Raw genomic sequence first — 26870 nt, 5'->3', positions numbered from 1 at the left:
CTTTGTAACACATATCCAAGCCTCAGCATTCTTCATGCAGTCTGTAAAGTGCACCTAGAGGCAAGACAACTCAGATACCAATGTTTATGAAGCTCAGAGAACATGCACACATGGCCCCCTGGAATAGCCTGGCATGCACACTATCACCGTTGAGAACTTAATCAAGTCTCTTGCACAGCTTTTTTTTTTTCCTCACAGGTCTTTAGAACATCATGATGGCTTGACCTATAGAGCAAGCTATCTGTCTCCTCTTGACTGCTCCAGCCCATTTGATTCCTTCAACAGCTTTAAGGCCAAGTCTCTCTTAGAAAGAGGCAACAGCTCCCTCTATTTGTCTCCAGCATTGTACACTCGGAGATCTTGTCTCCAAACCACTCCAGATATTACCAAGGGCAGCGGCACTCTTGATCCAAATACCTATTGATTGGAGAAGCCCCATCCAGTGCACATCCACACAGACTTACTTTTTCTTGTTCCCATGTGTCTATTGTGTAAAATTTAGGCAGCAATAAAGGCACAAGACAAGGGACATCTGCTGTCTGCCTGCAGGCTGTCTTCATAACATGCAGACAGCGAGCCTAATGCATCCAGCCTGAACTGGTCCCTGGGAATGTGTGCAAGTAGCTCTGCCCCCAAGGATTTCCAGAGCTGGAGCAGGAATGCCTCTTACTTTCAACACACGCATTGGCATCGGTATTCAGGGATGCCTACCACAGCCCCAGGGTCAATAAGCACCAGCTCCCTCCAACTCTTACTTACACGGGTTCCTATCCTGTCCCCAGACAAATACGTAGTCCAGAGAGCTTCACTTTGAAAGTCCTTACCTTCTTCTGAAGGTCCAGTTGTGCCATATGTAAATGTTTGCTCATCAAGTACTTCACTGTTACCCACTTGAGTGATGAAAAAGAAATATAACAGGCCTGAGATTTATGACTGCACTTAAGACAAGTGCCTGTGGCATTGAACTTAATGCAACATTCACATGGGCACTCTCAGCTTCATAAATTACTCTATTCACTGTTTGAGACATTTTTCCCAGATACGGAAGCAAGACCCATGACCTCCTAAACCTATGGAATATTTCCAGACTATCAATGCCAGAGATTTATTAAAAAAAAAAAATCTAGGAGAGTAGCACAAACTAAACAATTTAAAGAATAATTTCATGTTTTTGTTAACAATTTTGCCACTTCTTTCTTAGGTCCCTCAGAATATTTGCTTGCTCCAGTGGGTTGTTTGAAGTACGTAGTTAATAACTCCTGCTCTAATGCTGCCTCAATTGTACTATGTGAAGAGAGGTAATTAGCAAAAAGAGCAAAAGATAATTACATCACTGTAATAACAGAACTTGGCATTTGGTAGCACCTTCCATTTGAAACTCTCAAAGACATTAATAATTTTCATGAAATAATTCTCACAAAGTATTGAGAAGTAAAAATAATTTTTTTTATTTAATTTAATTTTATTTATTTAATTTAAAAAAATTAAAAGTCTATGCTTTGCTACAGAGCAAAGCTAGGAATAAGACTCCATGTTTTCAGGTCTGTACCTTAACTACTAGTCAAATGTCCATCCTTGCTTGCCTTTCTTTTAAATTCACAGAGTGACAGCAACAAGTGAAATTACAGCTAATCACCAAGAATTTTTTTTCCACAAGCCAAATCAGGCTGTTATGATATACAGCAACCTTGTTTGAGCAACACTGTCTTACAGCATACCAGATAAATACGAAGCCATGGTAAAAATGCCAGTCTATTATACTGTCATTGTTTACAAGGCTGAATTCTATAATGAAGCCATAAAAGCATCCTTGATGTTGTGCTACTGATTGAAATTGATCAAAACAAAGAGAAAGCTGAGTTTGAGGTATTTCAATATATTAAAACAAAAAAAAAAATAAACTATACGAGCAAGAACACTCCCTCCTACCCCTTCATAAACTCTCAAAACATCCAACTGTCCTCAGGCTCCCAGATAAAGCACCAAACATGCTAAATTAAATAGAACAATGAAAAAACAAACTCTTTCCAATAACTTTAATTTCCAGTAGGCAAGATGGCTATGTGTAGGATGGACCTTACTCTGCTAACCTAGCCTAGCAACGAAAAAGCACTACTGGCTGAAATCCCATAGATGCTGCCACCACAGCTGCTCCTTCCATGGACTTTCCCATGCCACTGCTCTACTAATTCGCATTGAGCTGCCAGGAAAAGTGCAGCAGCAATTGGAGCCAAAGCAACAGCAAGAGCATTTGTCTCATTTTAAGCCTTAGTATTTTGCAGTTAGAATGAAAGATTCATTGAGACCATTTTCTTCCCCTTCTACACATCAACCAGCTCTCTCAGACAGTCCTGATCACAGATATACACATTTCCCTTGCTTTCCTTCTCTCTACTCTGGCCTTACTTTTCCAGCCAGTTTTTGTACAAACCAGTCCTTGCTTCTTTGTTTCATGTCCTACACCTTCACACAGCCCACCTAGTTCTCTCTTCCCTATTCATTTCTCTCACTTATTCGAATATTTCCTCACCAGAAGTCTCACTGTCTAAATCAAGTATCTTCTGCTTTCCACACTCTACAGCTGAGCGTTCCACTCCTGGCACTTCTTACTTCTCCCTCCTGCACCACCCACACGCTTTACTGCCCATGTGAACTCTACTTCACAGAGCCTGATGGTCCCTGCAGTACATCTATGGAAAATTTGCAGTTCATTATCTCCTGGGAAAAACTTGATGGTGGCCTTCTTCGGCAAGAGATTTCCTTTCATAACTCTACTACTATTCTTCTTCGTGTGAGCTGAAAGCATGAAACTCTGGAACTGACATAGAATCAAAGGTATTATATTTTCCTAGTATGCACGTCTTCGCATTATGCTTTATGATTAGTTGATGAAAGAGTCAACAGACAAGTCACCTCTCTCTTTTTCTGCTCCTAATCTATGTCTCATCTAATCAATACTTCATGCTAGCAACTGTCTCTTAAGACATGCTTAATACAGTGCGTAGCACTGTGAAGTCTAGATTGCTACTGCATCCCTGTATCTGGATAACAACTATCAGTTCCTTTTGAGAGGTACCATACATTTCACTCCCAGATTCACCTACGGCAATAACTTTTTTATAACCTTCTGGTAACTCTATAAAGTAAGGACCCCTTCTGTATCCCTTGAGTACACCCCTTCTCATATTAGTCAATATTGCTCCCACAGGAAGGAAAAAATATCCCAACATTAAATTATGAAAAGCAGATGACTGCTGCTCTGGAATTTTTTTTTTTTTTTTCCTTCAAAGGCCCTAAACTTTCAGTCTTTAAATAAGGCTGAAAGACAATAGTCATATGAAATAAGAAAACTCTCCTAGTCGAAAGGTGACCACACAAGGCTAAATGCAACAGGACTAAAAGCTTTTCTCCTTTTGTGTTTGCTGTGTGAAAAGAACCAAAGATTGTTGAAAAAGCAACCTGACAAATAGAAGCAGAGAAAGAGACAACAGCCGGTAACCCTTCCCCCTAAAAGAAAACTGAGACATTAGAAGAGAATCCTCACATCTAAAATAGCAGACATTGCTAAATCCACTTCAAATCATGTATTACCTACAAAGGAGAGATTTGGCTTTTCTGACCACATCATGTATTACCTACATTAATACATTAATACACATCATGTATTACCTACATTATTACCTACATGATGTGGTCAGAAAAGCCAAATCTCTCCTTTGTTCACAGTTTCATTATAACTACTCTCCTCCTCTATCACTCACTCTGTTTAATAGCCTGGGATCAGGCCCCAATTTACCAAGTTACACATTGTTAACCCTCTAATGTATTTACTTCTTTTTGCCTTCTCAGAACAATACTACTATCCACACATTGCAGAGAATATATAACATATTACAGTCTGCAGAATTACTTGCATACTTAGTCAATAAATAAAATATGGAATGTTTATAAAGAATGTACACCCATCACACTGAATGCATAAAATATTACTTTATCATAGTCAGCTCTACTTTCTAATTACAGTGTTAGTTTTCCTTCCTTTTTGCTGTGCAACGGAACATGACTAGCCTTTTCAGACTACTTTTCAGAGTTTCACAAGGGATGAAAAAACAAGAAACCCTGTTTCCAGCATTGCCCACAAAAAGGGCTGTCAGAATTGCAGTTTTCATGGGGACTCTTCAGTTTTCTTAGAAAGATTAACCTGACAGTTGAAATGACAAGGGTTCTATGCTCTGCAACACTTCCACAGTAGGAAAAACTGCTGCTACATTCTGAAGTATTCCCCATGAAGGACAACACAATTGCCCTGTCACTCTGCTCAGATCAGAGGTTAAACAAACCAAGTTGGTCCTGAGCTTTCTTCTACCTAATGCTTTTAACCATGCTTTTGAGGGATATTAATGACGACAAAGTTCCTATGATGACAAAAATCTGAACCTAGTTTTTTGGTTATTGCTGGCTTCAGCAGTCTGTTCATATATCAATTACTTAGTCATGGAGACTGCAAATTTGCAATGTCAAAGCTTTTGCTGACTGCTAATTCTCTTAGGTGATGTATATTGCACAAATAAGAAAGCCACATTAAAATGCCAGCATTATACACAGCACGACATTTTCCACTCTCTCTGAAATGACTTATCATAGTCATGTTCACACTCGTTCACCATAATTTATTGGGAAACTGTTCCATAATTGCTGGTATGACTTAGACAAGAGTTATATCGTGAGAGGATTTCAGTCATTAACCATCTAAAAATATCAGATGTTATCCTCACATATGACAATGAAAGTTACATTGACACTTCATCCAGTCCCACCACTTTCAATATGCATACATTTTACCCTTTCGGGAAGGGTTCTTTTCTCCTAGCCTCTATGAAAAGTTTAAGGAGGCAGCAAGACAGGATTTTCAAGCCTTGTCAAAGTAAAACCCAACAGCCCCCAAATGAAATACCCTACCCCCTAGCTATCATTGCATTTGGGGGAAAGCCTATGAAAACCAAACCATACAGAAATAACACTTCAAGCAAGGAAAGAAATTAGAAAAACAATTGTTATAGTAGATGGCTGATTTCCTGCATCTACATGCACAAAAGAAATATTTGTTTGCTTGTTTCCATGGATATAATACCACTGCACCGCATTCCGTGTTGCACGCTGCAGCTCAGTTCCACTGCAGAAAAAATTGCCCATCCATTCATTCTTCCTGGATATTTCTCTGCCTTTAACACTGAAAGCACTAAAGCAAAAAAAATGAATGCCAGGCAGCAGCCTTTCCAGTCCATATTTACATACCTAAATATACTTGTTAAGCATCATCATACATTATTGGGTCCAAGAGACTTCTGGATGCTTCACACCAACGGCCTCTTCAGTATTACTTTAAAATCATGCTTCATATTTCAGTGCCCAAATGTGGACTTAAAAGTCAAGCATCCATTTCATTATGATGACGGGTATACCTTGCTCTACCTCGCTGCTATGGTAACAGATACGGTAGCCATTAGATTTATGGTGAAATATATACCCAAAAGGTAATTTTTTTCATTCTCACTTGGACGATCATACCAAACTATCTAATTACAAAGAGAACTCAGAGGATATGCTCTCAGCTGAGCTTATCAGCTCCTACAAGTCTTGCATCCACCTTTATTGGGATTAAATGCAAGAGTTAAAATATTGATGCTTTAAACAAAAGATCTCAAAATTCTTGCTCCAGATGGAACTAGTGAAAAATTAAGAGGACATCATAAGCTAACCAGGACTTAACTGAGAACAGCTATCCCAAATACTGTACAGCATGAACAGGAAAATATTTATCACATGTGAGAACATAATTTTTTACTTCACTGAAAAGCAATGGCAATGATAAAAAAAGTCCAAATAAATTTCCAGTCAAACAGATATCAGAATTCTACTCCCAATTTAACATCTTAAACATACCTTATGGTAATACTATTTACATTCAAAGCTGCAAATCTTACAGTTTTCAAAGTACTCAGTTTTCAAAATTTTTCTGTCAGGTAAGGGATAAAACCTACTTCAGCAGCAGCTGAGAAAATAGCGTCACAGCTGGCATACAAGTAGCTGCAAGAATACTCTTAAGCTGCAGTCATTCAAGTAAATGCACACCACAGCAAACAATTATCTAAGTTCTTTTCCTGTTGCTTTTCCTTGTCAAGCTGAAAAGAAGCCAGTATTCCATTAATGAAAATACTTTCACAATATTTTAAATTATAAAGTTGTTACATTCTCACATTTTGTACATTTCTTTTTTAAACACGATGATGTTAAACTAATTCAGAAGCTGATTTAGCATTCAAGGTTACAGTGATTGAAGTTTTAAAGTACATTTCTGTTCTAAACAATTTTTCAGTATCAACCTTCACATTTGTAAATACACATGTAAGAACCTATCTGAAATCTAGTGTGTAGCTCTGATGATTTCTGAAGTGCTCCCACTGATATTAGGGACAGATTTTACACTCAGCCACCAAAAGCACAAGAATGTCTAAGATGTTTTGAGTGGAAATAACACAGGTCTCATCTCAAACAGATTCTGGAGAAAAGACGAGTTACATCCACATAGACAAGCATTTCTTGGAAACGGAAATCTAATGTAACTGGACTGGTACTATATGACATGGGACAATTAGTGTAAATTTGTATTTAAGTATTTAAATTGTTAGATGCTTTCATAAAGGATGAACAATATGATATTTAAATTGAATATCACCTTGTAAAAAGATAATACAGCTCTGTTATTAGAATTACAAAGAGAGATATTCACAGACAACATAAAAGAATTTGAAGCAACTGCAGCTTCATGCTGCGGAAGAAACCACCTGCCAAAAGACTTCAGAGCACGTTTCTCACTTGCCCCATGATTACATAGTTTCTGTTCCAGTACTACACACAGTGCCCACAATGCTTCTGAATCTTTTTTCAAACCACTTTTGAAACTGGGAAAAAAATATAAAAATTAAAAATTCTTGACTACAGTAATATCATCCAGTGCCATCATCAAGAGAATTCAGAGCTAGTGAGAACTAACAGCCACCTTACAGGAATAAATGAATTATTTCATCAGATGTTATAAACATTTTTTCCTTACCTGCCTCCTGTCTCTCTGAGACGATGAGGAGGAAGAGGCACTTCTATGTGATGGAGTGGATGTTTTGTGAGCTGGAGATATACTCTTCTCCTCTGAACTCATCTTTGCAGCAGACTTGTAGTAATGATCTTGTGCTCTTATCACTCACGCACAAAAAGGCAAGAGGCAATCTTCTGCATCCTTCTGTTTCACAGTTTATAGACAGCCAAAGAGGAATTAAACATCAGCAGAACTGCACCTTAACAAAGAAAAATGTGAGACAGAAGGTCAACAAATACATCCTCATTCAAAAGCAGCTCTGCAGCAAAGAAATCTGTTGACAGTCACTGTTCAATCCAACAGATCTTAGTTTTCCACTTCCCTTCCTAACAACTACCCAGTACAAAAAAATACATTGTTCTGCATTCTCACAGAAGACGGAAGTGGTATTGCATTCTTCCAAAAGTCCCTACAGAAAGGCTTAACGAATTTACAGCACTCCTCAGCCAAAGTTTACAAGTCTTTGACAAGGGGTCCTTATCCCATCTTGTACAATATTGTAACATCATCAAGTAAGTCCTTAAGACTTCCCATACAACACAAACAACACTGAAGGCCCCATCATAATTAGTACTACTTAAAAATCCTGCAGTTACATTAAGGACTCTGCAAGTTGTTTTTTAAAAGCAGGATACTCTTTTAAAGATGTTGGCCACACCTAAAGGGTGGGCAACTCAGTTTCACAAATCAGCAGCTTTCAGAGCTCCCCACACGCTCAGGTCTTGATCATAATTGAGAGCTAATACAAATGTTTTGACCAGGAAACGCTTTCAGCCACAAGACTGTGGCCAGAGGATATAAATCCTTTTATCTGGAGAAAAAATTTCAGTATGTTTGCCGAACCCCTGTTAGCAAGAATATGTAGTGATGAAGGCAGGAGCTACCCAAGACCTAACTCATGCACTCCAGGCTGCCGCATGGGTGCCGTGCCGAGGTTCCACGAGGCTGTGGGGCTGGGCAGCCTCTGGGGCTGCCCCAAGCTGGACACAGTCAGTTCCAGCCAGTTCTGCAACAGCCCCACCACAGGGCACAGCTGAGCCTGTCAGCAAAAAGGCATTTAAGAAGGGGCAGAAAACACCATAAAGCAGAGGGGGATGAACAAAACAAGTGTCAAACAGCTCTGTGAATACCAAGGTCAGAGAAGGAGGAGCGGGAAGAGGTGCCTCAGATGCCAGAGCAAGAGACTCCCCTGCAAACCATAGAGGAGGTGAACAGTCCCAAAAAAACTGTGACCTGTGGAGCACTCAGGCTGAGTAGAATTTTCCTTAAAGGACTGCAGCCTATGGAGAACCCATGTCAGAGAGGGTGAAAGTGTGAAGAGGCAGGAGTGGAGAGGGAAAAACTGCTGTATAGTGACCACAAACACCAGCACTCCCCATGCCACCCAGGGCAGGGGTAGACTAGAGCTGTCAGGAATGAAGAACTGAAGGAGGCTGGGAAAAATGGGAGGAAAGGTGCTGTTATGCTTTTCATTTCTCACTACTCAAATCTATTTTAATCGGTAATAAACTAATTTATCCTAAGCTGAGTTTTGCCCGCAACAGTAATTGATCAGCAGCCTCCATTTTTATCTTGACGCATGAGCTTTTTCACCCTATCTTCTCTCCCCGTGTCAGCTGAGGTTGGGCAAGTGAGCTGCTAGGTAGGCATTTTACTGCTCGCCAAGGCTAGCCCACCACAGCTACAGAGGCCATTCCAATTCCTGTTCACTCAGCCACCTCTTTGTGTATTACCGCTCTGCAAGTATTAGATGCTTTCTCTCACATCTCTCTACTCAAACCTTTAAGTTCCATCCAAGAATAGAAAAATAGATACTTAGAGCAACACAGAGGATATTTGTGTCAATAGACAGTCAAACACTACCTGTGAAACACTGCCAAAATATTGTGAGTACGTTACTGGTACATCATGACAGTGAAGGAACACAGTCATCTGTCTCAGTGCTTAACAGATTACTTTGATCTTGCTTCAGCTGATAGATACTGTGTCTGATCTTCCATTAACCTTAGACAAAATTGTTCCCTGAATGATGTCGTCTGCTTGGAGCTAACATCCATCCATCTATCTATCTATCTATCTATCTATCTATCTACTCCATCACCTGCTCTCTAATTCTGAAATAGTGCCCTTTCACGTACACTGTGATGACAGCATGCCAAGGGTCAGCACAGCACAGCTAGCTTTAGATGACTATGCAGAAAGGTGTTGTCCTGCACCATGTTAAATGAGATCAGGACAAAAATATATTAACTACATGAAGACAGAGCCCTAGCTTCTAGCTTCTCCAATCACAACAGATATCCATGCACGAATATCATGCTGAAACCAGATACTCACACAGAGGCAGTTAAATAATTAATTACATTGTGCCTCGAGGCCACCAGCTTCCTAATACTGAACCTTAACAAACACACACTCACCTACTGGAGCTGAGATCTTTCATGACTCATAAGCGACAGACACCTTCTCTGCTTGCTGCACTATGGAAAGTGGAATGACTTCACTTTATTAGTTATCAGCACTTTCAAAGTATGAACGCCATCCATATCTTAGAGCTTCCATCTCCATCAAGGAGTCTCTCATAGCATTACAGATCCCACATAATATCCAAGGAACCCACACAGCATCCCACTGGCATAGCAGGGAGGACATGGCTGTTCCACCAGCAAAAGCTACCCACATAGTCTGAATAGCTCAGCAGATTCTGTTCTTTTCAGGATGACAGATTCCTGCTAGAAGAAGCCTAAGAAGATACTTTGTGCTGGAGCTGCTAGAGCCAGCTGGAGGCAGGAAGAAAGAAACAAGCTGCACAGCACACTCTTCCAGAACTTCAGAGAGAAAACACGATAAATTTGCACCCAAAGATAGGCTTTTCCTCCTATCCTAGCATGCCAGGGATTGCTGACCTAGTTTAACAGCATTTTCACATCCTAGATATGCATTAGACAAGTATTAGCCGAAGAGGTGTACCAACAGGGATATCTCAAGGTCTATTAAATTTTCATATAAATCAAAAATCAAATTATAAATATTAGAACACAAAAATTATAATCCTAGTTCACAAAGATGCGCACAACAGTTGAGTTATGTAATAGCTAAAAGGACAAACTTTCAGTCACTTTCAGGTATGAGGTCACTGAAAATATTTTAGCAGAACAGCAATTTGTCTTCGGGCAAATTAAAATCAAACCCTTTTTAAAACATCTGATCTTCACTTGATTTATGTGAAAAAAAATTATATTTAGTATTGGCACAGGAGGACAGTGATCTGGCACTTCAAGTGCTAGCAAGTGGTATGCAAGAAAAACAGTTCTGCAAATAGCCAGGTATGAGATTCTGTGAAGTTTGATGGTTTGGGGTTTTTTTTTTTTTTGAAAGGTATTTAAAAAAAAAAAAAAAAGTGGTTTACACCTGAGCCAAACTCCACAGTGGTTCCGTGGCGTTGCACAAGCATTAAGAGCTGAACCTAACCAAGAACTTGCTCAAACCACACTGATTTATTAAAAAAAAGTCTCCCAAAAAAAAGATCTATAAAACTAAACCATCCCCCTTCACACTACAAGAAGCAAACATTTCCTCTTGCCCTATTTAACAGCAACAATAACTTCAATACAAAATTGCTATTACTTATACACAGAAATTTCTGGTAGACAAACAGTTCAGGGTTATAGAAAAGGCAAGTGGGATATTTGAGAAAACAAACACTGTAAGCATAACAAAAATAATAACACAAATTAACAAGAGCTACCATCGAGCTTTTATGTTATCATTCTTCCACGCTGAATTTGTATTCTGTTTCTCTATATTGCTAAGAGCTTATCTTCCAATTCTGGCCTAAAATTTGGGCAATACATCTTCTTTAGAGCATGCTAGAAGGAATAAATGTAGTGAAATTGGTGTAAAGAGAAGCCTGTCTCTCTGTAACTAAGATTGAAGCAAATTAATGTAAACCTAATTTTTTGGCCAACAAATTCAATTTACCAAAATGAAACCAATGCTTTCAAGACATTTTTCATTGGCTTTTCCCATCAATCACTGGCAAACTTGCTATTGACTTCAGTGGGAACAGAAGCAAGCCATATGCCATGGTAGAATATTTCTAGAAAGTATTTTAACTGATTTTGGTTGGACAAGTCAAAAAGAATGGCATTATCTGGCATAAACTAGGGTAATAGTATTGGCCATTGGTTATTAATTGCTGCTTATCCAAGCATCATTGACCTGTAGGCTGCATTTTGCACCATACCAACTAAATCCCTGATGAACTGCTCAAAATCAGTTGTCAGTTTAGGACTCTAAGTTGATTCAGCTCATCAAATGTGATCATGAGTTGGCTTGCCTTAAGCCTGCTTTGCCAGGAGTTCCCGAGGCAGGAAATGTATTTATTGCTATCAGGGTATAGGAGACAATTCCTGGAACATGAAAATCAGGCACTGCAGAAAGATTTTGCTCATCACAAGAATCAATTGCTCAGCTGAGAGTTTCTTCCTTAACTTTTCTTATTGGCATGTCAACTATTTTGGACTTAAAACATCATTTGTAATTTTGTAATCATAAAAATTATTTACTGGTTCTTCAGTACATTCTCTTCTCAGTTATTTATTTAATTTTTATGTAAGATGATGTATCCAGAAAGGTAAGATGCTCTGCCCAAAGTCAAGGAAAGAGCAAGTCTTATAAGCACAACATGCAGTGAGGTCTTTTAACTCTGACACCTGAGGAAAAATACCACATGCCATGATTGTAACATCCTCCAAAAAAGGCAAAGCATCTATCTCTAAACCTATTCATAAATAAATACAAAACTACTGTAGAGAAACCAGTATAAGAACTTATCTAAGGAACACACTAAAGATTCTTTACTGATTAGTTAATAAACTGTTTATTCTTTCTTAACCATTTGGTATCGAACACTTTTATTTAATAAATGCTTCTATTCCACCACATTCTTTCAATTTATCTCTACCATGTTTATTTTTTAAGCTAGCCTTTGAATTCAAGGCAGGGTTTTCCCAATAATGTTTCTGGGCTTGATCTTAATTGTTACAGCTTGTCTGAGCCTGGGAAAAAGAGTGGAGACCTAGGGAGTCCCCATTCTTTCACTAGTTCAGTCTCAGATTTCAACATATTTGACTACAAAATAATTTCTTCCTTATTTATTCTGAGTTCATTAGTGTTGTAGGTTGGTTCTTTCTCCCTCTGATTTCTTAAATCAATCAAATAACAATAAATAGGTCTCAAAAACAAAGTCATTCTTCATTTCCTTTCTCTCCACAAAGGGTTACTGTCTCAGTCTCTGTCTAAATAAATAAATAAAGAAAAATTATATGCTTTATTTCTCATATCAGAAACCACTTTTTTTAAAGTGGATATTATGTTAACCCGGAAGTCCTTCCTTGTGTCATATGCAACAAAATTATTTCAAATGCTTTAAAATAAATGACCAATCCAGTAACCAGAGGTAGCATGATTACTTTTTATATCAATCTTACAATAAATAGTTTGAAAGACATGGAAACACAAAGAACTACTTACTGATTTCCCTTCACTTCTATCCGAGGTTACAATAATATGTTTAATTCAACTTCTCTTTGAAGTATTTCTTAGGAATTCTGTAGACTGGATTATTCAACAGTATAAAAATACTGAACAAGACACTGACTGTTCATATAAAATTTCATTACTGTTAGTTTTATTCACTGAAGAAACTACATTGTATCTGGAGTTACATACATTGTCATTATTTGAAATTTCATTTTAAAACTGAGTATTTTTATGTTACTGGCTAAAAAGAAAAAGTAAAAGTAAAAAAAAGGGGGGGACAAATGAAATGGAGAAAGGTTATTTTTATTGGAAAAAAAATGTAGTAGGTTTGAAAGTATGAGTGAGTACTTAAGGAGTGAAATGAGACAATACATTTGGAGGCAAACTGGGCAACGGCCTGAGAAACACAAGCTGTATAAACTGCACAAAATAAATAGGCAACAGAGAAGAGAAACAGCCTGTGATAATGAATTAGCAATATCAGAGGTATGGATATTACAGCTACCTCGTTTTACAATACACCACCATACGGCAAGTCCATCGATACTGGTTAAGGATTCTTTGTCCTCTCCCAAAATCCGAAGATGTTCCACCAAGCCTGGGCAACTGCAACCACTGCAGCGTGGTTTGCAAAAAAGCTATTAGTAGAAGTGACAAAGATGTACAAATACATGACATGCATAAATCCAGAGTCGTAAATAAACCTGCATGCCATATAACAGATAAATAGAAGTTCTCAATGGGTAACTCCAAATGAAGTCTAAATTCAAATAAGTGACTTCTGTGATAAATGTTATGTTGTTTCTCAGTCTGATTGAATCTTGTCTGCAAGAATGCCCAGAATGCTTTATAGACTGTTTAATATCTTGCGCAGTATTGGTGTAATTTAAGAAGACAATTTAGGGTGTAGAACTGAGTCTCTAGACATAAATGAACCGAAAATATGCAGCTGTCACTGGCATTATTTCAAGCAAAGCGTCTTCATACTGATCTATCAATATGGGGCTGTTTTTCATTTGGGAGAGTTTTTCTGTGCTGCTCTGTGGCTGCATAACATGACCATTCTATATTCAAGTACGCGGTGGAGGCCAACCTTTGTTCTCACATTATGAGAAATATGTAACTGCCTGTTCTGCCATTTACTGCTGACCTTCTGTGCAGGAAAATCTAACCATATACATTAACGTTACAAACGCGAGAATATAATGGGGAAAAAAACACCTCAGTGCAATGGCAATGCTGTGGTGATTTAATAGACCATTTACAGGAAACAACCAATCTATCTTTTTTTTCTTTAACAAACAAAGGAACCAACTCCTTTGCAGTCAGTATTTGAGAATCAGCCCATCATTTTAGAAAAACATAACTTCCTAGGAAACGGCTTTAATCAATGCATCTTAAGATTTGCTTTATTTGCAGGTCCTGTCGGAAATAACAATGGGCCGACTCCAAATTTAAGAAAATTATTAAGTTTGGCATATTGATAATAGGGGAAAAAAATGAGCAACCTTTTCTCAATTCAAAATCTGTAATCCCCATCGGGGGGAGTAATAAAAACCACATATCTTAAACCTCTGATCAGTGAATTTTAAACCCTAGATAGATATCAAAACAACAGTGTTGATCTAAAGGGAGCACTGATGATTTTCAGGTCCAATATTTATGAGCAGGAATAAAGGAGGTTTTACAGGAAAACTGTGAATTCTTACTAGCGCTAAATGGTTTTTAAGTTAGAAGATACTAGAATTCATATGATTGTATTACCACTGCCCCTCTTAAGTATTTAAAAAACTGCATAGTCAAAGGTTTTGGTAACAAATGTACATGTCTAATTGCAGGCATTCATAACAACACTGGCATATACAATTCTCAATCTGGTACTATATACAGCAATACCAACAGACCCTAAATAGTGCCAGAAATCACTCTTTATCCCATATTCAGGACAATCTAGAAGCTGGTTGGAGGTAGGAAATTAGTCAAGTCCAGCATTACCCTTGAAGGGGAGCTTTGATACAGACAAACTGCCGCACTTGGTCAGCACAATTTGCAATTACCATGATCACAGAATCATTTAGGTTGGAAAAGACATTTAAGATCACTGACCATAACCCTAACGCTGCCAAGTCCAGCACTAGACTGTCTCGAAATGCCACATCTGCACGTCTTTTACATACCTCCAGGAATGGTGACTCAACCACTCTCCTGGGCAGCCTGTTCTAATGCTTGACAATCCTCTCAGCGAAAAAATTTTCTGCCTGAAACCACCAGAAAGGAGGCTGTTGGGAGGCGGGTGTTGGTCTCTTTCCCCACATAACTGATAGGATGAAAGGAAATGTCTCCAAGTTGCGCCAGGGGAGATTTGGATTGGATATTAGTAAAAATTTTTTCACTGAAAGGGTTGTCAAGCATATTAAACAGGAGACCGCACTATCAGGAAACATCTCTGAGACACTCTTATGTCACCCTTAACAGAACATGGTGGTCTCCAACACTTTACCCCTGGTATGACTTCTTTATCAAGGTACCATTGTTTTTTCTGAGTGGCTAGTCAGAATATGCCTCAATAATATAAAAAGTAAAAATAATATTAAAAGAATTATTTGTGTGGGCATATATGCCTATAAAATACACAATTATGACAGACTTCATCAAATAAATGGATGAGGTCAAAAAGCAGATAATCAGATTTAGACAAGAAGAAGTCAGGACAACATCTGCCTTTCCAATTTTCTGCTTGCCTACACAATTAAGCAGAATCTTCTAACCTTCCAGAAGCCCTAAAGCATACATGGCAATTAGTGGAATTCCAGTTATGTCCAAACCTCCAGTTTAGATGATAATTTCAAAATAAACCCTCAACTCATTTGCAGTCTCTGAGGATTGACTTAATAGCTGAAGGGACCCTAGGATTTTCATTAGGATATCTTTGTTGTTCCAAGTTCCTCAGGCTATCACAGTAATAGAATACAATCGACTTGCATGGCATGGAAATTTTTTGCATACTACAGAGCCAGCATATGGAACCGCTGCGTGTATTTGTAAGACTCCTGCCAGCCGAGGGTTAAACATGCATGCATATTTGCAAATACATAAACACAAATACATAATACATACCAGTCAAACATTAAACAGGATAAAGTAACGGGGATGTAATCTTTTCTAGACTAACATAAATCTAGGACAAGTTTTTTAAAAACAAGCAAACTAACAAAAAAACCCAACACATACAATTCCACATCTCCATTCTTTTTTTAAACTGAAAAGACTTCTTTCCATCAAAATTTTTTCAAATAATCATATTTATCAGATCTTAATAAAGAGCCATAAAGAGATTGTAAATTTTAATCAAAAGTCAGTAAATGCTTTAAAGAATAAAAAGTTGCATGTATCCTGATTTTATTCATGGAGAAAAACCCTCACAATTTTCAACAAGCTCTTTAGAAAGAAGAAACAACTTATTTTTTCCATATTTTAGTACTAGATTTTTTTTCTTAGCACTGCAAACTTGAACAAAGGAAAAACAGATTAGAAGCCTAAGACTCTTGAATTGCGGTTTAATTAGAGTCTCAACTGGACAGTGCTCTAAAGCAAAGAATCCAATTTCCCTTATAAAAGGGCTACAAAATATTTTCAGGAAAATGGAACTAATCCTCCAGAGAGCAGGAGCCTAATTGGTGGAAGTAGCCCCTGAAATCCATGTCTGGCTGCATTTTACTGCCCTTCTTTTATTAACCAATCTGTTTCTCTGCACATTTTATTTCCACTAATACACAAACATTACATTTTTGCTATATGTTTAAAAATGTAACAAGCAAAATTTTAGTTCAGAGCAAATTAACAACTGTCTATGTTATTATCATGATTCCTGAACAGCACTATCACCAAATGCTTGTAAGGAGGGTGCCACCAAAAAAAAAAAAAAAAAAAATCACTGCTGTCTCAATATAAATACAAGGTATTTATGGGAGCAAATACAAGACCGCAGTTGATGGAATTTACTCAGGTCACAGAGAACAGACGGCAGAACAACAGTTTAGTCAGAGCTTCTACCAAACCTGTTTTTCAGGGTACTAAATGGAAGATCATAGCCAGGAACAAAAAACAAGATGCAATTTTATTCTTGGAAGCAATTAGCTTGACAAACATTAAGTGTCAGTGGTGGATCACAGCTGCACAGGATAATACAGTTAATGGCTTACATATAATCTGTGAAATATTGAGAAGGAATAGGGAGGCTGTATTACCTCTGTGACTGCTACTAAATCACTGAGCCCAGTGCTGCCGCCAGCATCTCAAAGACATTCACAAATGGGTTCAAGAGGGAACCATGAGCATGACAACAAGATTGAAAAACATCACTACGAATAGATTTATAGAGGTCTATCTATTTAGTTTGTCAAAGAGAAGATTGAAGGGTCACTGGATGACAATCTATAGCCTGCTACATGCGGGGGCGGGAGGGAATTTATACTTCTTCACAAAGGCATAACAAAATATAATGGGACAAAAAGAACAGATAAATACATGAAAGTTAGAAATAAGGCACAGATTTATAAAGGTAAAGATAATTAAACACCATTAAAATACACTGAAGATTACAATGGGTTTTTGAAAGGGTTTGAGAAGAAATTTTCAGATTAAGACTGGTGGTTTTAATTATGTTTTTTTATAATATATTCCAAAGCTCAGCCATCACTGCTGGTTTGGAAGCTGGCCTATTCCATGGTAAGAATTAATGCTAGATCATAACATAGCGCCTCTCTCTCTCCAATCAACCAATAAAAAACCCAAATCAACCCAGAAAAAGAAGGATAAAACAAAAGGAATTAAATTCTTTTTTCTTAATCCTCATCTTTGGTGCACTCCATTAGTCTCCTTTCCACTTGAGGTTCGACAATTTTATCCTCCTATGTCACTAGGCATGTATTAAGCCTGATCTTTTGTATGGAATCATGTAAAATGTCCTTCAGGTCTACAGAAACATACATTCTGATCACTGCTAATATTTGTGTTCCTTACTGCTTTACAGAAATCTATCTTAATGGCATATATGTTCAAAACATGTTTCCATTGAAGAGCAGGAGCACGTCAAAGTCATTTTTTCTTATCTCATTAGCACTTGAATCTCTTTGCACCTCACTAAATAACGTTTTCATTATAAAGGCAGAAAAGAAAAATAGATGATTATTGTTCATGTCAAAGAAGACTCAAAAATGTCTCAAGCGTTTTACAAAAACGTTATGATTCACAGGCATGGCTGAAAAGACCATGAGATAGAATAATTGCTTTTGAAGGTCCTCCAAAGATTAAGAGATGGTGACTGGAATCAAACGGAGCACAAGATGGGGCAAGTTGCTCAAAAGTAGCTTTCTGACAGAACCAATCAGTGACCAAAAAACCCACAACAACCAAAAAAGAAAATCCTTTTCTTCTCTCAATGCACGGTTGGTTATCTCTTGACTCTCTTCCATGAGGGAAACATACTATTTCCTATCATCACACTGAAAACTCAGTCCTGCACACCTCAATAGTTAGATACGCCTCCTCTGTTTTTGAATCAACATTCAGATGCACTGACAAAAAACACAGTGTAGAAGTACTCAAAACTAACATTCATTTGCCATAGAAAGAGCTCTCTACTTCCAACACTTCTAATAATTTCAGCTGAAAATACAGTACACTAAATTCCCTCTGCTTGTACATGAAGCATGATCTAATATGAGGACAGAAATGCCCTCAGGCACCTTGCACAGAAAAAAAAAAATCTGAGTAGTCCTAGAATATTCTCATCATTGAAAAGCTGTACGTTCTCCCTCAGTCACTGATTTCCAAAACAAATCATAGACTCAAAACTACTCCTAATATGTACTGATTTTTATACATAAAGAGATAAAACCAGAATAGACTACTGTGATCATGCAACATAAAAAGGACCAAGGGAATTTTCCAGCTTAGTTCCTGTTTGAAATAAACTATATAATTTAGTGAATCATCCAACACCAATGCAGAAGTGTCCAGTGGTGTGAAGTTAAGATCTTTCAAATATTATTTTCCCTGCATTATTAAGAACGTGTGTGCTATTCTCTTTTAAATATGTTTAACCACAAACCTTTGCCTACTACATGCCAGAGTTCTCTCCAAAAGCAAAATCAGTTAGTACACAAACACACTACATTTAGTATTGATAGAAGACTTTAGGCATCTAATGTCAGCTCTCACAGTTTTGTAAAGATTTTTTTTCAAAATCTGATGAAGTTTAGAGAAGAATAGGCATAGCTAAAAAAAGTGTCAAACATTTTATAGCCAGATGCATAGAAAGGTCTGTATTTACTTAATTAAGAAGAGGACTGAAGGGTTGCTTGAGCAAAATGGTGAGGTAACTTTCCTAGTTCCCACAGCAATGTACTTACTTGTTCATACGATTCTGGACTTCAGCATCCTGCTCAAGCACATTGTATAGAGTAGCAGACATGATACGTTTCAGCAGTGTGCTGGCTAGAGGCATGCTTGAGCAATTGTTCCAACCACAGATGAATTTCACAACAGCCAATTGCTTATACACTCATAATAAGCCACATTACACTCTTCTATTGGATTTATGCAAAGTTGGTGTAAGCTATGCAAGGACTGGTTCCCAAAGATATGCTCCTTGTGAGGCTTCACAAATTGTAACAAAACACCTGAGGGATAAAGGAAGGTAGAACAAGGGGTAAAAGACTGTATTTTCAGACTAGATATAAGACATTTATTACAATGAGCGTGGTGAAACACTGGCATAGGTTGCCCAGAGAGGTGGCAGAAACCCCATCCCTGGAAACATTCAAGTTGAGGTTGGATGGGGCTCTGAGCAATCTGATCTGGTTGCAGATGTCCCTGCTCACTGCAGAGGGGTTGGATTCCTTTAAAGGTCCCTTTCAACTCAAAGCATTATATGATTCTGTAAGGAGACATACAGAAAAAAAAGTGCAAAAGGCCTCGGTCACAATCAACATTTGTATATTCATAATGCAGCAATACAGTAAACACACCAGCTGGCGAGCACTACTCTCCACCATTTCTCTGTGTGCTGGGAAACGGCCACCCTTCCCTCCTAACATCAAACATTGCTATTGTCTTTGAACATAATATACAGAAATTCTACTTAAGCCTCCCTATATTGAGGGACAGGACACTCAAATTTAGTACCTTTTGGTGTCTTATAGAAAACAGTAAGCTGAGTAATGCCCAGCTGAGAAACCTGTTTTATGTCTCTTTAAAATCAACTTGGCTTTCAACATTTCAATGAGTGATCATCATTATTGCATGACCGGCTGCTTTAGCACCACTTGCAAGACATGAAATTAATTTTCCACTACTTGACACATGATAAACCACAATATGTATAATGGCAGCAAAAAATAAGAGACTCAGACAGAGCTATGCAAACTGGAAATAGGGTGTATCAAGCTCAGCCTACTGAACTGAAAAATGGGTTAATTTTACACAGGCCAGAGAGGAGGGCTAGTGATCAACATTTACACCCTATTTGAAGCTTAATAACAGCTCCATCTCCCAAGTGCTATTTGAATAGCCTGTGATAATCAGCACAGAAGACTTGTAGGGATAATGGAGCAGCAGAAACACAAATCCCTAACATGCCACTATATATTACTACCGTTTTAATTTTTTACTATAAATTACATTTTCCCCACTGTTTGTCATCATCACCCCAAATTCACACAATTACTCTATGCCCTGCAGAGCCATCTTCATCGAAGCTGAACCTCTCTGCCCCTACTCCAATATTTTTCATACCACAAAGTGCATGCTACCTCCCTGCAAGACCGTTACTCCTCTATATTTCATGACTATCCTAGATCTCTTTCCCTCCTTCTTTGTTTATACTCTTCTCATAAACTGCACACAATCATGACCCTGTGAAATTATCTTTCCTTTTCCAATTCAATCTCTACATATGCCTCACTACTACACACTATAGCCCAGAAGGTCAGCTTACGACAACAAATTCTTTAGATAACATAAAATACATCCTGTATCTGCAAAAACTGTTCTTCATGGCAGAGCCCATTGCTGCAGGTTCCAGTTATATGAAAAACAAACAAGCAAACAGAAACTACAATTAGAATTTTAAGACCTGAACGCCTACACCCTGCCACGTCGCAATACACAGGTATGCACCTGAGGCCATCCCTCACCCCTCTCTCCAGAGCTGAGATATGAGACATTTTCTTCCGCTTGATCTGAACAAAAATTGAAAGGCTTAACAAGCAAAAGATGTCTTATTTCAACACTGCTAAACCTGTGGTACGTGATCATTTTATTACTAACTATTTGTAATTTTATTTGCAAAACAATTTGTAATGAGCGGCTTAAAGTTATGCCAGCAACATCAGCACTTAGGACTGTTTTTCAGCTGTACTTCTCAGAAGCATTTTAAGGAAGAGTTTAATTTTAGCATGAAGTCAAGCCAGTCACAGCAGATGCAGAGTTTGCAAGTTGCAATCAATCCTCACAAAGTCCTTATTAATGATCTGAAATAACAGTACCATTCAAGCTCTAAATGGCATGTGGCTGTCAATTATCCACTACAGTGTTCGTCATTGTGCTTTAGCAGAATATTTACTAGGAAATAATACATTCCCTTTTGTGCCCAAATGCAAAATTCCCCAAAGTGATTTCAAGAGAAAACCCAAAGTGCCTAATTTCAATATGATTTTAAAAAGACCCAGAATAATCCTCCAGCTTCACTAGTAAGAAACAAATTCAATTTTGACAAATTAAATATGTTTTAGGTTTTTTTAACTAATTTTATTAAATTTACTAATGTTGTCAGCAAATAACTAACATTACCTAATGTTATCAAATACGAGTGACCTAGTTTATTAATAAAAATTTAGTAAACATTCTTAATTAAAATCACCACACAAATACAGTACCTTATATTTTGTTCCAAAGCTTTGTAACTTTGATTTAGCAGTCTACTCATCCAATAAAAGAAATAAATTCTTTTTTAAAGGGAATATTATCATGTAAAAACCTCAATGTATTATACAGGAAACTAAATGTCTTCATTTTAATTTTATTTCTTTAACTTTTCAAATAACGTTAAATTTACAAGGAACTTATACATATATTTCATTCTAATTACAATGATAAGAACAAAAAACATTTTTAAAACACCTTTGATTTAAGGATAATTTAAAACTTTTCCAAAATAGGTAACACATAAAATGACATATTGCTTTTCTATCTGTGAATGGTGGTTTCACACTTTGCATTCGTAGAAGTAGACATCATAGAGATGGCCTTCAAGTAGACATCATAAGAGAGGCCCCTTTCGGAGCTTCTCAGAGAAACAGTGAGGTAGACTAAATACCAACCTAAATCAAGCTTTGATACACATTACAGAACTTGAAAGTTGATAAACTGAGGTTTCTTTTAAGATGAAATGAGAAGGCAAGTGGATATTATGGGGGAAAAACACGGTTTCCCTCTTTCCCTGAGCAAGCACAAGTGCTCTGAGTTGGTCAGCTGCTCATCAAGTTTGAGCAGCCAAATATGAGATTTAATTGTGAAAGCAACAATCAAGCATTTTGCTATCTGATATGCATTAATGTCAAAGCAAATAAATGCCGCAACTGAAAAAACAGCCAAAAGGTATATCCAGTATCTGGCCTGCACTGGCCAAAGGCAGTGACTCAGCTATGGTGACAGCGCATAGTAAGAGATGGACGCAAAACCTAGTAGTCGACAGAATTGCTACTGTAGTGCAGAAAACTGATGAGGTTAACAAATACAGCTAAAAAAGAGGCCTTTTTTGCAGTCTTGACCATTTCCACGCTGGCTGGCTGGACACGATGAATCATCAGTCACAAGCATCAAGTGACAGCTTTTCACGAATAGTGACCTTGCTTAATGTATAAAGGAAATGTAATATTTCATTCTGCAACATATTCACTTCTGTCTCAACGCAACCAAAAACTTTGTCATCTAACATAACATCTCGCCCTCTGGTGCTTATGAACATCAATGAAATAACGGAAAGCACTGACTGTTAAACATCTTCTGTGTTTCCTTTTTTCAGAAGCAGTTAATGTTACATCATATGCAAGAGGAGGTCTAATAAGCCACACAATATACCAATGAACTACATAGTTATTTTATTAACTCAGAAAATGCAATTTTTTATGTATGTGAAGTAACACAAGATTGACCAAGAGTAACTAAACAACAGTGCAGACTTAAATCTGTTGTCATTTCAGCTGATGGAAAGATCAACAGCGCAAGAACAAGTCTGAAAAAGAAAACAAAAAAGTTCGAATTGTTCCAGTTTTGTACTACTGCAGCTATTCAAAAGGCTTCTTCTGGGGGACTGTTGCAATGGAACTACTATCATCTTTTTATCAAATAAAAATGGAAATAACAGTGGAAAGTTAGTTACAATTACATATTATCAATCACAGAAATTGTCACTGTTGGAACAGGATTATGAATAATTTTTCATAATAAAGTTTTTATACAGGCACACTTTAAAGAACAGAAAAAAGACACTAAAACACTTTAAAATCTTGGAATATTTAATTGAAGTTAAAGCCTGAAGTGAAATATTTGTTTATTTACTGTTCTTCAGTGATCCGAATGATTTGTTTTTAATTTAGAATCTCCTCATCTGTACAGTAACTATCCAGAAGACCATTGAAAAATCAAGCATTTCAGTGAAAGCATTTTCCTTGAACAACAGTGCTGTCTTGAACAGAATAAAAAATGGACTCTTCCACCCTCATCCCTGGCTGACATCATTGGTCCCAGATATGGTACAAGTGCTGGTATTGTTTCAACTCTGTGTGTAAGTTCCCATACGTCCTTTTGCTATATATGGCTTATAAAACAATTTTCCACCTGTCCTTTCATTACTAAATCATTTTATCATACTTGAAATAATAGAAATCAGAATAGCAACACAATTCCAATGTGCTTTTAACTCAATAAAATCTAACCAAAATAGAGGCTGTTTTCAATCTAGGTATGAGTAGGACAACCAACCAAGCAGGGAGCTGCTCCAAGTCTTTTAGCGTTCACCCAGAGAGTCTTCCAAATCTCAGAAGGACTGAAAGATTAAGAATCAGTATCAGATGTTAGCAGGGATGGTCACATCCTCACTTGTTTTACCCCTGCCATTGATGTCAATGCTGTACCCACTGCTTCCACACAGCATTGGAAAAGGAAGAAATTTTTTACTGTGAGGGTGGTGAGGCACTGCAACAGGTTGCCCAGAGAAGTCGTGGATGTCCCATCCCTGGAGGTGCTCAAGGTCAGGCTGGATGGGATTTTAAGCAATCTGATCCAGTGGAAGGTGTGCCTGTCCATGGCAGGGGGATTGGAACTGGATGTTCTTTAAGGTCCCGTCCAAACTAAACCATTCTATGACTGTATAATACTATGAGTACTCACCTGTCTGAACAGGCCAGTAACCCTATGGGGTACTTAATTTTTTACTCTTATTAGTTATGCTTTGTCAACACTAAGGATTCAGATCAGCAACATAACTTACGTATGTGAGTAGCCTCTGGACTCGGACCACAAACATGGTACGTAAATGAAAGGAAGTACGCCTCCAAAATGTAATTCAGGGAAGCCTATTTTTGAAGTAATGAGTAATTTATAAAAACTGAGCTTCAAGTCCAAGGCAAACTGTAAGATACCTCGCCTTTGTTTCGAAATCAGGCAAGCAAAATTGTCAAATCTAAATTTAGTAAGCAGCATATAATCATAAATTAGACCTCTGCCTTAAGAACAGTGAGCGACTGCAAACCAAGCTGTATCTGCAGATGCAATGAAGTCAGTATGACTTTGCAGTAATTTAACCTTCTTTAGTTATCCCTTAGATTTCGGGTAGCCTATTCAAGAGGAGAATGGTTGTTTTTTTGCAATGGGATTGTAATGAAAAGATACACTGAAAAGTATTTCAGAGGTATAAAATTTCTAATTACTGGGAAAAGTAACAAAAAACCTCCCTGAATTAGCATGCACCTACTGTCTCAAATCATCTGAATGAAATGTGTGTTGCGCTGTATACACAGGATAGTCTGTGCTATGATATTGAAAGACAGCGCTGTAAAAGTGCCAAACACTCTCAGCACAGCACAAGCAGCTTTCAGTATTTTACCCTAAACAAAATCTAACAAAATATGGCCACAACAGTTTTCACAAGTTTGCAGCAAACCATCGGAAGCCTTAAAAAGCAGAAAGTGTTAATGGGATGATATAAGGTAATGGTTTTGCACTCAAGTCCACAAATTCCTAGCAAAAATGTGAAGCATTTTCAATTCTGTTAATAGAAATGAAAAAAAAAAAAAAACTATGATCCTACAGCAACTGCTGAAATTATGTTGTTAAAAGAATGCCATTCCACGTGTTTGTTCAGCGCTGACACACATCTGGTTTCAAAATGACGAGTTACAACACTGGTATTTGCGCTTCTACTGCCTGAATAAAATCCCACTACCTACCTTCTCAAGTACACAAAGAGGCTCTACATCACACATCTATAACTTAACAGTCCATGTTTCTAAAAAAAAAAAAAAAAGGCTCATTAAAAACAAAACAGAACAATTTTTTTATTCTCCCTCTAGTTTCCTCTGCTTGCTTTTCCTCTGGTATCTTTGCCTCAATTCTCCCATGAAATTTCACTGCTGATGGTGCAAGAGCATAGCAGTCCACATTCATCCCTTGCTTTCTGGAGTATGCACAGCTCTGTGGTTATTTCATTTAATCCCCATTAGCTATCTAGTCTCCACTAAAAGGATACACATACAACAACTGAACCAACACATATATGTGTTGTGCTACAGGAGTTATTACTTATCTTGCAATGGTTGTATAACTATATATCACAGGCCTCAAACAAAGAAAACCTTCTAACTCAAACCTGGCATCTGCAAATTTTCTAAGCACAGTTTCAAAATGTTTTACTTTGCGGAAGGAAGAGTAAGACTTGCAGAATATAAACCGCAGACAGACCCATTAAATCTGTCGTAGTGTTTCCATAATCATGTCACATTTCAGATACGTATTTCTCTGATATACTACGTACCATAGATTAGAGATGATAGGGCTAATTGACCATTCCTAAATACAGTCTGCCTGCTGCAGCACAGGGGTGCAAAAACAGTGTACATCAGAGCTACCTTCACAAGGCAATGCTGAAATGAAAAAGATTTTGCCAGTGTCTAGGAAATCATAGCTGGATATTAGACTTTCCACAGTTGGATATTTTACAGCCATTCTATAGTTGGCCATTCTATGATTCTATGTCCATTCTATGATTTTATGTTTGCAGATGACACCAAGCTGAGTGATGAGGTTGACACCCTTGAGGGACACAATGCCATCCAGAGGGACCTTGACAAACTGGAGAAGTGGGGCTTGTGAAAACTTCATGAGGTCCAACAAGGAGAAACGCAAGGTCCCGCACCTGTGTCAGGGCAACCCTCAATGTCGATACAGGCTGGGAGATTGACAGAAGAAGAGATTGAGAACAGCCCTGCAGAGAAGGACCTGGGGGTCCCAGTGGATGATAAGCTGAATGTACACTGGCAATGTGAGCTTACAAGCCAGAATGCCAACCATATCCTGGGCTGCATCAAAAGAAGCACTGCGAGCATGTCCAGAGAGGTGACTCTGCCGCTCTGCTCCAGTGAGACACCACCTGAAATACTGCATCCAGCTCTGAAGCCCTCGGCATAAGAAGGATGTGGAGCTGTTGGAGTGGGTCCAGAGGATCGGGGGCCTGGAACACCTCCCCTGTGAAGAGAGGCTGAGAGTTGGGGTTGTTCAGCCTGGAGAAGACTCCAAGGAGACCTTATTGCAGCCTTCCAATACTTAAAGGGGGCTTTATAAGAGACACGGGGAAAAACTTTAGCAGGGCCTGTAGCAACAGGACAAGGGGTAATGGTTTTAAACTAAAAGAAAAGAAGTTTAGACTAGATTATTAGGAAGAACATTTTTATGCTGAGGGTGGTGAAACACTTGCACAGGTTGCCCAGAGAGGTGGTAGATGCCCCATCCCTGGAAACATTCAAGGTCAGGTTGGACAGGGCTCTGAGCAACCTGATCTAGTTGAGGATGTCCCTGTTCACTGCAGGGGGGCTGGACTAGATGACCTTCATGG

General features: G+C 38.0%; 1 protein-coding gene across 9 annotated transcripts in view; it reads right to left on the bottom strand.

Annotated features, from left to right (window-relative positions):
- The window catches only part of OSBPL6 (oxysterol binding protein like 6), a 106441-nt gene that overhangs the window by 50975 nt on the left and 28596 nt on the right, over positions 1 to 26870 (bottom strand). For 7 of the 9 annotated variants that reach the window (XM_054070166.1, XM_054070173.1, XM_054070171.1 and 4 more), the window contains exon 2: positions 7115 to 7352. In XM_054070166.1, the coding sequence (XP_053926141.1) occupies positions 7115 to 7216 (102 nt within the window). In that variant the 5' untranslated portion in view covers positions 7217 to 7352. Of the gene's footprint in view, positions 1 to 7114; positions 7353 to 19110; positions 19187 to 25209; positions 25269 to 26870 lie in introns of those variants that run through there. The other 2 variants (XM_054070169.1, XM_054070168.1) reach the window with 2 other exon arrangements.

The sequence above is a fragment of the Cuculus canorus genome, chromosome 6, assembly GCF_017976375.1.
Source record: "Cuculus canorus isolate bCucCan1 chromosome 6, bCucCan1.pri, whole genome shotgun sequence".
Lineage (NCBI taxonomy): Eukaryota > Metazoa > Chordata > Aves > Cuculiformes > Cuculidae > Cuculus > Cuculus canorus.
Note: the sequence above shows the minus strand (reverse complement) of the source record. Positions and strands in the feature narration are given on the sequence as shown.